The 14,649-nt window shown below is 42.2% G+C and overlaps 1 protein-coding gene across 1 annotated transcript; it reads right to left on the bottom strand.

The window, feature by feature from the left end:
- Positions 1-2,840: 2,840 nt before the first annotated feature.
- LOC133796236 (lysine-rich arabinogalactan protein 18-like) lies at positions 2,841-12,503 on the bottom strand. The gene is made up of 2 exons (XM_062233710.1): positions 12,440-12,503; positions 2,841-3,103 (listed from the first exon to the last, which is right to left on the bottom strand). The coding sequence occupies exons 1-2, from the start codon at positions 12,501-12,503 to the stop codon at positions 2,841-2,843; spliced, it is 327 nt and encodes a 108-aa protein (XP_062089694.1).
- Between the last annotated feature and the right edge of the window lie 2,146 nt (positions 12,504-14,649).

Below are 14,649 nucleotides of genomic sequence, written 5' to 3'. Positions count from 1 at the left end.
TTCCACACCAAGCATCCAAGCAGAAGAGTCCTCCCTGGTAATTCAAGCAACAAATACAGGGATGACACCTTTCATTGAATACTTTGAGCATGGAGTACTGTCAATGGACATAAACAAAGCAAGAGCCCTCCAGAGGCAATCAGCTCGGTTCATCCTGGTTGACAAAGCTTTATACAGAAGGGGGTACTCAATGCCACTTCTAAGGTGTGTTTCAAAGGAAAAGGCCAAAGAATTAATGTGAGAAGTCCATGAAGGCTTCTGCGGGGATCATGCTAGGGGGAAGAGTTTATCGAAAAAGATCCTAAGGCAAAAATACTTCTGGCCAACGATGAATGAAGACTCTGTGGATTTTGTTTGAAAGTGCGACAAGTGCCAAAGATTTTCCAAAATACCACGAGCAGCCCCCCAATGAGCTAAAACAAATGCAAAGCTCGTGGCCATTCACAGTATGGGGGATAGATTTGATCGGGTCTTTGCCCACGGGAAAAGGCAACGTCAAGTATGATGTGGTTTCTATTGACTACTTCACAAAGTGAGCCTAAGCTGAGCCACTTGCAACAATAACGAACAAGAAAGTGTTGGATTTTGTGGTCAAGAACATCGTGTGTCGCTATGGGTTGCCAAGAAAGATCGTCTCAGATAATGGCACACAGTTTGACAGCGATCTGTTCACAGATTTTTGCGAAAGGCACAGGATTGTCAAGAGTTTTTCTTCAGTAGCTCATCCACAGGCAAACGGACAGGTTGAAGCTATCAACAAGACATTGAAGGATACCCTGAAGAAAAGGCTTGAAGAAGCAAATAGGGCATGGCCAGAACAGCTACCTGAAGTACTTTTCTCGTATAGAGCATTCCATCGAACATCAACGGGCCATACTCCATTTTCTTTGGCATATGGATATGAAGCCATGTTGCCTGTTGAATTAGATCCACCATCGCATAGAAGGTTTGCATACGATTAGAGTGTTAATAGAAATTTATTAATGGAATCTTTGGATTTGGTCGATGAAAGGCGCGAGCAAGCTCAACTCCGAGTAGCAGCTTATCAGCAAAAGGTCGCTCGGTATTTCAACTCTAAAGTACGCGAAAGAAAATTTAGCGTGGGAGATTTGGTACTTAGAAGAGTTTTTCTTAACACCCGCGATCAAGCTGCTGGAGTGCTCGGACCTAACTGGGAAGGTCCGTACCAAATCGATGAAGTCCTTCAACCAGGCACCTATAAACTTGCTTGCTTAAGTGGAGATCTCATTCCTCGCTATTGGAATGGAGAACACCTGCACAAGTATTATCATTAAACAGTTATTTTTAAAGAATTGGCTTGTATTAATTTTACTTTCTACAAGTTTATGAACAAGGGTTAGTCAGTCATATGACTAATCGCTTATAAGTGTAAGATCAAATCTTTGATCACTCGTATAGACACGATTGTCCATTTATTATGGGAAATAAAAGGAACTGTGCGCAGCTAGTTATTCTTGCCAATTATTGAATTATTACAAGTATTCGCACGTTACGTGTGTTGTTTTGCTATATTTTTATAAGTATTTATCACAAGCAGTAATGTTCGAACAGGTCTTGGTCAAGGCAAGTTACCGAGGACCTTAAGCTCCTCAATCACTTGGGGGGCATATAAGGTACTAAGTAAGCAAAGCATATCATCAAGTATATGTAAACACACGAGCAAAATAAGGGAAAGCATACTACGGTACTTAGAGTATTTTTCAAAATTTTGTTTAAATTTTGCAAATCAAAACAAAGTGCTATGCTAAGTTCGGTCATGCGAACAAGATGTTATAATAAATTGAAAATATTATAATATCAAAAGAAAATTGTTTTACACCGCAAGCAGTTGCTGCTCAGATGTAATTGTTAATTAAAAGGAAAAGCTGCTCACACAGCAAAAAATTGTCTTGACATCACGAACTGTGGTTCGTGTGTCCTAAGTTACAAAATAAAATAGTTAAAATTATGGAGCAGTCGGAGGATCTCGTGGGATCTGCTGGTCGATGGAGGCCCCAACCTCTTCGTCGACGTCGTCGATACCCGTTGCCAAAGAGATTTCAGGAGATTTTCTCCTCCTCTTCAAGGCGAGCAATGCATCTGGTCAGCTCAAACTGTTTCATATGCTCTGGTAAATAGTCAAAGTTTGCCTCGCGGTTGTGTTTCCAGAACATATAAAAGTAGTTAAATGTTGCTCCCCTGAACCTCTCTAAGTCACTGCCGTTGGTTTCTTCGAGCAATTTAACTCGCTCCTCCAACTCTGCAGCTTCTTTCCTGCTGATAACCAACTCATCTTGGAGTTTGGAGGCCTCTTTATAGTTCAACAATGAAGACTCCTTGTACCTCTCTTTAGATTCCGTGACATTGACCAGGGTCTTCTTATGTTATTTTAGCTCCTTGCCTAGATTCGCAATCTTCTCCTCAACAACTCTTAGTTGTTCGACATTTTTCTCCTCGGCTGCCTTGAGCTACTCGACGTATTTTTCCTCGGCTGCTTTGAGCTGCTCACCAAGTTTCTCCTCAAACTCTTTGGCATATTTAGCAGCCATCGCCTCCGAACGGCGCCAACCAGTACTCATGGTTAGAACTCCCTACGATAAAAAAAAAGATAAAGTTGTTAGTGGAAATAAAAGGACAAGGCAAACAAATAAAGCACAACAAAAATGGTAACTTACGCTGAGTACTTCGTTCAGCGCACGACTGAAGATTTGGTTAACTTTCAGGGAGCTAGTGTTGCTGATGGCTTCTCGGTTGCGCCGGTGACTTGATAGCTTCTTCAGCTTATCGTTGGCTAAGTTGAAAGCTATGTTCATGAAGGCCTCTCCTTGAGTATTTCCTGTCTAATCAGGAAGAGTCTGGTCGGCGGGAGATGGGGGAGGATTCTGGTCGACGGGTGTTGGCGGAGAAGTCTGGTCGACGGGAGCTGGAGGAGATGTCGTTTCCTTGGAAGGAATAGGAATAGGAGGATCCTCGGTCCGAGTCCTTTTCCTTGAGGGATTGCTGCTGCTTTCCCCAGGGTGCTGCCTGCTCTCCTTCTTTCTGCTCGCAGGAGCAGTAGTTTTGGGCTGGCTGTACAGATGAAATGGGTCTTCGGCAGACATGACTACAGGATAGAAACAAACAATCAAGCAATATAAATTGAGGCACTTACTACAGCAAGGAAGTAAGAGTAAGGAAAATTCTAAGTAATATACCCGAGCACTTATTACTGGTCGATACATTATCTATACAACTGCTACACTCACTCTCTGCCTTGAAGAAGTCTGAATTTAAACTAGTTGCGTATTTAAAGTTGTCGTCCCTGTCAAATAAATGACAGGGAATTTGGAAACTATCTAAGAGTGAGAATTTAGTACTGTTGTCATCCGAGGACTCAAGTATGGGCTTGGGGTGTTCAGGAAGCTTCTGCTTGCCCTTCCCATGTTGAACAAGGACAGCAGCTACTCACGGAGTGCTAGAAGGTTCCCTGATGGTCACTCATGTGGCTCGCCTCCTCGGGGGATGGGGTACATCCTGGTGCTGCTCAGGGATCTCTCCCCCAGTAGCACTTCCCGATGTTGATTCCCTCACATCTTGGTGAGGTGCAAGAAGGCCGACCAGCCTTAGGTTGTTCTCCGTGACCAGCTCTTTGACACTCTTCTTAATGTTTGTCATGCTCGCTAGGGCTGCTGCCCTTATCTCCATTTCTGGAGTAGGTTCTGGTCGATACCATGGACCTGAACAACACCAAAGTTCTAAAGAATGTATAGAAAAGCTGAAAGAAATCAAGCGACTAGTGAATAAAAGATTTACCTCCTTGAGTGAAGGCCAGGTTATTAATGACCAGATTTGTTGTAAGAAAGTACTCCTGGAAGTACTTCCCTACATTGGACTTGTGGGTGATTTCGCTTAGGAAGGTGCGAGCAGACTCCTGGTGGTAGAAGTGGAAGAACCCTGTGTTGTTGTGGTTGGGGTTAGACTTGAGATCGAACAGGTAGTTGATCTCATCTGGCGTAGGAACGGGCCACTTCTTGTGGTTATAGAGGATATAGAGTGCAGAAAGTACTCTATATCTGTTTGGCATGATTTGAAAAGGGGCGACCTCGAAATAATTGGCCACCCCCTGGAAGAATGGATGCAGAGGCAAGGTTGCCCCTGCATCTATGTGATACCTCGACCAGGCGCTGAAGGCACCCCCAGGCACATTTGCCCACTGGTCGGGTAAGGGTTTGATGAGGGTTATCGTAGGAAGGCCATACTTTCTAAGATTGTTGTTTACCATCCTAGTTGAAATAATGCTTGGAGGCGCTACATACCATTCGACCTCTGGCCTAAGGCCATCGCAAGGTCGGGCTTTAGGTTGAAATTCTAGTGGTGAAGTGTTTACAGGTTGAGGGTTGGTAGGAAGAGCCTTAGTGCGAGAGGCATACTGATTAGCAGAAGGCTTGGCTGTTTTCTTTTTTCTTTGAGAAATGGCCTTTATGCGACCCATATTTGTTGGGCTGGTCGGAGGTCTATTTGTGGGGTTGTATTGAGAAAAAGGAACTTCTGAGAATGGCAACGACGGCTGTTCTTGATCTTCGAACAATAGTGCGAGCAAGTCGTCGTTAATCAGTCTCTCACCTCCCCACAGGCTGTGCATGAAAATCTGCGAACAGAAAAGGGGAGATGAGAATCTACGACCAAAAGACAGAGGAAATGGAAACGTTGGGATAACGTTGCTCATGTATAAAAGTTAAGCTTTTATACAACCAGCAGCATTCTAACAAAAACACTTAAATTTTGCAAACAGTTTGGAAAAAAGGATTAAAAAGCAGAAGTGAAAAGTTTTTTCAAGGAAAATGTTTCGGCTCTAAGAAAGGGTGAGAGAAACCCAGGTTTTTCCGAGTGCCTAAAAATCGAATTTTTACTTTGATTTTGCGCCCTAAATAAGTAGTCCTAACTCACAAGCCAATTTCTAAGCCTCATTTGGTGTTTTTTCCATATCGTAGCATGCTACTACCTACGAGCCTGATTACCCCCAATCAAATTTTCTCAAGAACATTTGGAGACTCAGATACCAAAATACAAAAAAACTCAAGAGATAATTATTGCATGGCATATCAGAAACAACGAAGCTCGGGAAACTTACTTGGATAAAAAAAATTGGAACGAATTCACAGGCGTTGATGCATCGGTTGGACAAATACTCCACGGATCACCAAAGTTGTCTGAGTTCTTTATGCTTCATTCTTCAGTGTTCTTGAGGAAAAGAGGAAGAGTAAAAAGTGAAAATGAAGGATTATTTATATTGATCGAGGCACAGATAAAAAGGTAATAATGGGGGATGAGTTTCCGAAACATGGGGAAATATGTTAGCCGTCAAAAAGCTTTTTGGGAAACTGCAACGACGTGATTGGTTACCTTTTTTGAAAAGGCACTGACAGAGCTGACAGGTCACACGGAGGGTCAGTCGGTTAAGTTTACTTTATGTTGGCCGCAGTAAAATAAACTTAGGGGGCAAATGTTTACCCAAAAATGGACTACTTGATGATGTGGCATGATTGGTCTACATGTGGGATGCACGTGGCAGTTTTAAGTGAGTATAATCTGCTCGACCCTCGATCAGAAGATCATTGGCTTATCAGGCATCATAATTGTGGACGACCAGCCTGGTCGCATATATTCATTTATTTCCTTCAGATATGTGATCTTGTAATTATGTATTAATTCTAATTTTCATTATTATTTAGATATGAATGCATTAAATGTAATTAAGGACCATTGGCCCATATTGAACTCCTTGAACCTATAAATAAGAATGGAAGGGCTCAAGAGAGGGGACTTTTGGCTTTAGTATGCTTGAGCTTAGAGATTCTAAGAGAGAAAAAGAGTGCTGTTATCCACGACAATTGTATTCATTTGAGAGCTAGTGAAACTCGTGAACCCTAGTTCATTGATCACTGTACTTGGAATTCTACATTAATAAGAACACTAAGTGGACGTTGGTCATTACCATTCGATTGGGGTCGAACCACTATAAATTGTTTGCGTCGTTTATCTTTTCATCTTGATTTTCATCTTATTTTCTATTGTTTTATCTGACTTCGTGATGTTGACCATTTCGAGGGTCAACATATAGTGTTCTTGAGCTAGTGGTTCAAGGTGTTAAGTTAGAGTTTAGGTGGAGGTTTTGTGTGAGCTAAGCTTGGGTTTTGATGTTGTTAATGTGCTGATAATATTTGGGGGCTCGAATTATGGTTTTGGGATTTGTTTGGGATGATTTTGGTAAGTTTTGGCTGAGGAAAACAGGGGAAAACCTAGGTTCAAGGGGTCGCACTGCGGCCCTAATGAATCCAGGAGCCCACGAGGTTCCATGATTCGCCCTTGCACTACGGCCCATGTTCAGAGAAAAGAGAGAGTTGGGCTTTCTAACTTGAAAACAGTTGCGATGCCAGTGAGGGACGTCGCAGCTCAAAATGGGAATTTTTGCCAAAGTGGGTTTTGGGTTACAGAAGCTCGAATCTAAGGGCTCTGAAAGGATTATACTACCTAGTTTAGTAGAATTCGAGGTCCAGGAGGCTAGGACTCCGTCCAGAAGCCTTTATTCGCTCATTATTGATGGGATTCTATATTATGGTTGTGACTAGGTTATCGCTAGGCGCTTGGAACTGGGATCGTGCTCGAGGGTCGTTCGTTCTTAACTTGTGCTTGGACCAAAGGTGAGAAAACTACACCCAATACGCGATGTGCGTGATTAGAGCTTGACCCGAATGTTGAATATAGATTTGATCAGGGCTTGAGCATCTAAGAAAGTTCATGATTATGATTATGCTTGTGATTGTTGATTAAGCATGTTGAATGCTCTGTATCTGCATATTTGCGTGATGATATATGCTTGTCTGCATTATCTCATTGAAAAGACATGACTTATAAGTCAAGAACGAAAATAATGCGCTGAGCGCTGGTTGAAAGCATTGACTCATAAGCCAAGGGCGGAAATAACGCACTGAGCACTGGTCGAAATGGTTAGGCTAATCAGGAGCACATCATACGCTTGTCCGACCCCTTGGTCGTGGAAAATTCAGCGCCAGGTACATTGGGCCAACTCCAAGGCTGGTTATACAGAGGAAAGGGCAATGGGCCCCGGGGTGAATTATTAGTCCTATATCCTAGGGCTGGGCCTCGAACATGACTTATAAGTCTAAAATGGCATTAGTGCGCTGAACGTTGGTTGATATGGTTACACCTAATCAAGAGCGCATCATACCTTTGTCCAACCTAATGGGCTAGCTCTAAGGCTGGTTATACAAAGGATAGGGCAAATGGCCCCAGGTTGACTCATTAGTCCCATATCCTAGGGCATTGAGCCCTTGTAGGATTCATTAATCATGTATTTTGGGCAACGAGCCCCAGTATGATTCATTAATCATTTAATTAGGGCAGCTGGCCCCATTTGACGCTGTAGTCATTTATATGAATGGTATGCATGCATGAGTAGTGTTATTACTACTAGGCATGCTTAATATGATTTGGTAACGTGTTATTAACTACTTATGAGCATGATTAAATTTTCTTATCGAGCCTTGGCTCATGAGTGCTATGTAGTGCAGGTAAGGGAAAAAGGAAGTTGGACCATCCATGAGTCGAAGAGCTTCGCTAACGATGTGTACATATGCGGCTGCTCGACAACCACGGCCGGAGTTTCTCAAAGGAACTAGGGTCAAACCCTATTTTGCTACTTAGGCCAGTTGGTTGTAACTTTTCAATTGTAATTAATTCTTTAAATGTTAGTTTGGGATCCCACGTATGGAAGTAAACATTTTAGTGAAACAGTTATACCTTTTTACAAAAATTTATAACCGTAAACCATTAATCACTTTTAGTTACACGGTTATGGCCAAATGACTCATTTAACGAGTCTAGCACTATTTAAAATACACAATGTAACGATACTTGATTAGGAGGATGTTACAGAGAGTAACGTGGGGAGGGGCTGCAGCTACCTTCGACCTAAACCAATGGTCATGTAACGCCTTACTACCTAGGGACCATTACGTTGTGCATTTAAACAGTGCTAAACTCGCTAACAAAGTCATTTGGCCATAATCGTGTAACTAAGTGTGATTAACGGTTTAGGGTTAAAAAATTTGGTCAAAGATACAACGTTTCACTAAAATATTTACTTTATACATTGGGATCCCAAAAATATATTATAAAGGTTAATTACAATAAAATATTTACAACCAGCTGACCTAAGTGGCAAAATAGGGTTTAACACTAGTTCCTCTTTAAACCCTTGACTGTGGTGATCGAGCAGCCGCATATGTACACATTGTCACCTAAGCTCTCCAACTCAAGGATGGTCCAACTTTATTTTGCCTTTACATGCACCACATAGCACCCATGAGCCGAGGCTCAGCAAGGAAACTCAATATGCTCATGAACAGGTAATAACAGTTCACTGAATCATAATAGCATGCCTAGCAATAATAGCCCTATCCATGCATGCAAGTAAGTTCAAGTAAATGATTGTGGGCCCTGCCCTTCTGTATGGATGACTATCAAGTCAATCCTAAGTGAATATCACTAATGATTCTGGTGATCATACCGGGGCTTGCAGCCCATTCAGATGAGTGAATATTAGTAATGATTTTGGTAATCATGCTGGGGCTTACAGCCCAATCAGATAAGTGACTAAGGAGTCATGAACTTGAACCAGATAAGTGACTATGGAGTCACGAACTTGAACTAGATAAGTGACTATGGAGTCACAAACTTGGGTTCCACACCCTAATTAGATAAGTGACTATGGAGTCACACACTTGAACCAGATAAGTCAACCAGTATATCTGTTGCTATTATCTGCTCTTAGGTTGTTGCTCTTTGAGTTCTCTAACTTTGGAGTCACGAACTTGGGTTCCACACCCTAACCAGATAAGTGACTATGGAGTCATGCACTCTAGCTCTGCACCCTAAGCCATGTGACGTTATAGTCACCTGAGCCTTTTGGCCCTGGCTCTAAGTAACTAGCCTTTAGACTAGACAATCGCTTTTGTTTTCATCGAACTTAAGGTCGGTCAAGCATTTCATGCTTATGTCGATTAGATCTAATATTTTCAGCTTTTTTTAAACATGTTAATACCATTCTTGAATCATAGGTCAATTCCATACAATCAGTGCTCAGTACTACTGCCGAACTTGACTAATAAGTCAACTTTACAGTCAATACTGACAACATTGCCGATTCTGACTAATAAGTCAGTACCACTCACAAGTAAGCAAGACTACTAAGCATTTAATATGCAATCAATGTCCACATATAGAGCACTCAACATGCCTCATCAATAACCATGTAGGTCACATACTGGGTGTAGTTTTCTTACCTCTGGTTCGAGCGTGAAATAATAAAAGAATGACCCTTTAAGAATTATCAATCCTTTGGTCCCATAGCGGTCACCTAGTCATAACCAAATATGGAAGCTCATTAATAAAATAAATGATAAAAGGTTCATGGTCTAAAACCCCGCTTCCCGCTTCCGGGACCACTCCCGTGCTCTTGGGACTTCCAATCCATCCAACGAGGTGGTGGAATCATCCCCTGAGCCCCCAAAGTACTCCCAAGCCCTAAAAATAGGTCTTGCTGAAACAAACCTAGCATTGAGGCACTCATGGGTAGCGCTGGGGCACTGCCCAAAGTCAGAGAGCGTTGGGGTGCCAGTTGACAGACCATAATACTCAGGGAAACTTCAAAACCTCATCAATACCTCAACCTCATCAAAACCCAAGTCCAAACACAATCAAAACGCCCCTAAAACTCAAAATCACTAGTTGAGTTTTGAGACTCAAGAACAACCCAAGAATACCACCAGAAAAACTCAAAAACTCAGGGCATCAAAGGTTAGAATCATTACCATAATAGTTGTAATGGCCTCCTAGCTTCATCCAAATAGTTTCCTAGCTTAAATCCTTCAAAAAGCCAAACTTTCAATCAAAACTTCCAATAGATAGAGAGAGAGAAAGCTAACCGAGAGGGAGAGGGAGAAAGGAGCTACTTGAGGTGATGCTCTATTTTCTAAGGTTACCTTCAGCTGAGGGAAAAGGTGACTAAATAACTAATTTTGGCTCAAAATGACCACTATGCCCCTAGGGTCAAAACACTCTCCCAAAGCCCGCCAAGGGTAGTTTCATCATTTGCCACTTACCCCGTTAATCATAATTAACGTCCTCCAATTATCGTTATTCCTAATATCCTCAAATAATTACCAAATAATTTCCCCCATTACCGGATCCCGGTAATGTACTAAATTACCCCTAGGCTCGCCCCTAGCCCGGTATTTGACCCCGTTATGACCAAACCGCTAACTTGTATTCTAAGATCATTTCATGCTGAAGAACATATCCACAGAATAATGTGGCCTCATCCATATCTCACCAACATGCGTGAAAATATACAAATATGCCCTCAACGGGCCAAATTACCAAAATACCCTTGCAATGAAAACTGGACCCACATGCATGCAATTGTCATCATATAATCATGTGTTTAATCACATAATGATACACATAAACATCACATAATCATATAATTATGAAATTTTCCATCCCGACCCCCTAATCAAGGCCCTAAGCCTTATTAGGAAAATTTGGGTCGTTACAGGTCAACTGACCATTCTACCCTTTGTCCCACTAAAAATAAATGCCTTGCCCTAAGGGCAAATCAGTCATTTCGTCACTAATCCCACTAAACCTCAATTAACGTCCTAAGTTTCCTATTAAGTTACTAACCCTCCAAATTCAAGTATTTCCTCCAATAATGTCCCACTAATTCCTCACCTACGCAAAATTACCAAAAATACCCCTTGGCTTACCCCGAGTCGGGTATAAATCCTCGTTGTGACTTTTTCGCTAAATCGCTCTAAAGGATCGACCTAAGCCTGTCATATAAAATATATCAAAAATAATAATGTGGTTCCAATCATATGGCACATAAAATTACAATTATACCCTTAATGGGCAAAAATTACGAAAAATGTTTTTTTCTTCATAAAAACGGGTCCACAATTACATTTGATACACCTAAGCATGCATAAATAGTTATATCTTAATATATCTCATATATTTCACATAATCACACATATATACAATTAAATCCACATACATATCCATTTATGCTCTCCTGTCACACTAATCGAGGCACTAAGCCATATTAGCAAATTCGGGATGTTACAACTATCCCCTCCTACTGAAAATTTTGTCCTGGAAAGTTACCTGAATAACTCGAGATGCTGATCCCGCATAACTACCTCTAGCTCCCAGGTCACTTCCTCTACCTTGCTATTCCTCCATAAAACCTTAACTAGAGGAATCGTCTTGTTCCTCAGAACCTTGTCCTTTATGTCTAGGATTTGCACTGGATGATCCTCAGAAGACAAGTCTATTTGTAGTTCCAAATCCTCATATCCCAATACATGGGTCATGTCTGACACATACTTCCGAAACATCGAGATGTGAAATACATCATGAACTCTTGATAATGAAGGGGGCAAAGAAAATCTATAGGCTACCTGCCCGATCCTTTTGAGGATCTCAAAAGGTCCTACGAACCTAGGGCTCAAATTGCCCTTCTTTCCAAACCTTTTCACTCCCCGTAGTTGGCAAAACCCGCAGAAACACATGGTCCCCTACCTAGAACTCCACGTCCCTATGCTTAGGGTCAGCATAGCTTTTCTGTCTACTTTATGAGGTAAGCATTCGAGCTCGGGTCTTCACAATAGCTTCATTAGTCTTCTAAACCATCTTTGGACCCAAATACTTCCTCTCCCCCATCTCATCCTAATGAATGGGGGACCTACACTTCCTTCCATACAACATCTCATATGGAGCTACTCCAATTGTCGATTGATAACTGTTATTGTATGAAAATTCAATCAACGGAAGATACTTACTCCATGACCCCTCGAAATCCAGTACACATGCCCTAAGCATGTCCTCCAGTATCTGAATCGTCCTCTCAGATTGCCCATCTGTCTAAAGAAGAAAGGTTGTACAATCTCCCTCACATTCAACTCTACATACTGATCCACATTATAGTTTGTCCTCACGGGCAGAAAATGAGATGACTTAGTATATCTGTTCACTATCACCCATACTGCATCATGTTTCCCCAATGTTCTGGGCAAGCCTCCCACAAAATTCATAGTAATATCTTCCCATTTCTGCTCGGGAACACCTAAAGGCTATAACAACCCCGCTGCCCATTGGTGCTCATCATTTACCTGCTGACAGGTTAAACACTTCGCTACACAGTCGACCACATCCTTCTTCATCCCAGACCACCAGTACAACGACCGTAGATCTTGATACATCTTTGTGGTGCCTGGATGCAATGAATATGGTATGATATGAGATTCATAAAGGATCTCTCGTCTAATACCCATGTCCATCGGAACACAAATCTAGCCCTTGCATCTCAGCAAACCCATCTCTGAAACGGAATTGTCCTTAGCTACTCCAGCTAATACATCATCCCTAAGCTTCGTCATCTGTGTATCACTCATCTGACCCTCTTTTATTCTCTCCAAGAGGGTGAACTATAATGTAATATTGGCCAACTGGCCCACTACCAATCCTGTCTTTGCTCTGGTCATGTCTTCTGCCAATTCCTTCGATATCTACTTCTAGCTAAACAACTATCCTGGGCCCTTCCGACTCAAGGCGTCCGCCACCACATTGGCTTTTCCTGTATGTTAAAGGATTTCACAGTCATAATCCTTCACCAACTCTAGCCAACATCTTTATCTCATGTTTAGGTCCTTCAGGGGGAAGAAATACTTCAAGCTTTTGTGATCGGTATATATTTCACACTTCTCTCCATATAAATAGTGTCGCCACACTTTCAATGCAAATAGCACTGCTGCTAATTCCAAATCATGAGTAGGGTACCATTGCTCATACTCCTTTAGCTGTCGTGATGCCTAGGCAATGACCTTCCCACTCTGCATCAACACACATCCTAATCCCAGTCTCGACATGTCACAATATACCACAAACTTATCCCCATATGAAGGAAGAATCAGAACCGAAGCAGAGATCAATCATCGCTTCAGCTCCTAGAAACTATTCTCACATCTATCTGACCACACGAACTTCAGATTCTTCCACGTAAACTCAGTCAATGGTGTGGCAATCTTTGAGAATCCTTCCATGAATCACCTGTAATACCACACCAACCCAAGGAAACTCTTAACTTTCAAGGCGTTCCTTGGCCTCGGCCAATCTCTAACTGCTTCTACCTTGACTGAATCTACCTTAATCCCGTCTCCATTGACAATGTGACCTAGGAATGTCACCTGCAGTAGCCAAAAATCACACTTCTTAAAATTGGCATACAGTCGATGCTCCCTCAACCTCTGCAGAACCAACCAGAGATACTGCTCATGCTCTACCTCTGAACGAGAGTTAACCAAGATGTTGTCGCTGAAGAAAATTACGAACTGATTCAGATAATCCTTGAACACCTTGTTCATCAGATGCATGTATGTTGTTGGGGCATTAGTCAATCCAAATTACATGACCAGGAACTCACAATGCCCGTACCTCGTGTGAAAGACTGTCTTTGGGATATCCTAATCCTTGATCCTTAGCTAGAGATAACCAGATCGAAGATCAATCTTTGAGAATACTTTCTTACCCTGCAATTGATCGAACAAGTCATCTATCCTTGGTATTGGGTACTTACTCTTGATAGTTAACTTGTTCAATTCTCTGTAGTCTATACACATCCTCAGGTCCCGTCCTTCTTCACAAACAAAACCATAGCGCCCCACAGTGAAAAGGTAAGTCTAATAAATCCCAGGTCCAATAACTCATATAACTATACCTTCAACTCTGCCAGAACCATTCTGTATGGTGCCCTCGACACTGGATCTGTACCTAGTGCTAACTCAATGACAAACTCGATCTCTCGGTGCGGTGGTAGTCCCAGTAAGTCCTCAAAGAACACATCTAAGAACTCACATACTAATCTGGTCTCCTCTGGTCCCACTGGCATGACCCTAGTGGTGTTCACCACACTTGCTAGGAATCCTATACAACCTCCTTGTAATAGGTCTCTAGCCCTCAATACTGATATCATGGGAATGCGAGGTCAATGCATAGTACCGACAAAGACGAAGAGGTCCTCTCCCTCAGGCTCAAAACTTACCATCTTCTTGTTGCAGTCGATCGTCACCCCATACCTGACCAGCCAATCAATCCCCAAAATCATGTCGAAGTCATCCATGCCCAGCTCAATCAAATCCACCGATAGTTCTTTTTGTCCACTACTACTGGCAGTGACCTAACCCATCTCCTAGAAACTACCAGTTCCCCTATAGGCAATATAGTCCCAAACCCCGCAGTATAATAATGACAAGGCCTACATAATATATCAATCAGTTTGCTAGAAACAAACGAGTGGGTAGCACCAGAGCCAATCAATACAAATATATGAAGTGCCAATGCTAGAAAGCTGACCCGTCACCACCGAGGGACTAGCCTCAGCCTCTGCCTGAATCAAGGTGAACACTCGAGCTGGAGTCAAGCTGTCCTCCTTCATTGGTTCTTCCTTCTTCAAAGTCTGGAAGTCTTTCTTGAGATGCCAAATAAACCTGCACAAGTAACATGCTTTTTCCTAACATTCGCCCAGAT

The sequence above is a fragment of the Humulus lupulus genome, chromosome 8 (assembly GCF_963169125.1).
Source record: "Humulus lupulus chromosome 8, drHumLupu1.1, whole genome shotgun sequence".
Classification (NCBI taxonomy): Eukaryota; Viridiplantae; Streptophyta; class Magnoliopsida; order Rosales; family Cannabaceae; genus Humulus; species Humulus lupulus.
Note: the sequence above shows the minus strand (reverse complement) of the source record. Positions and strands in the feature narration are given on the sequence as shown.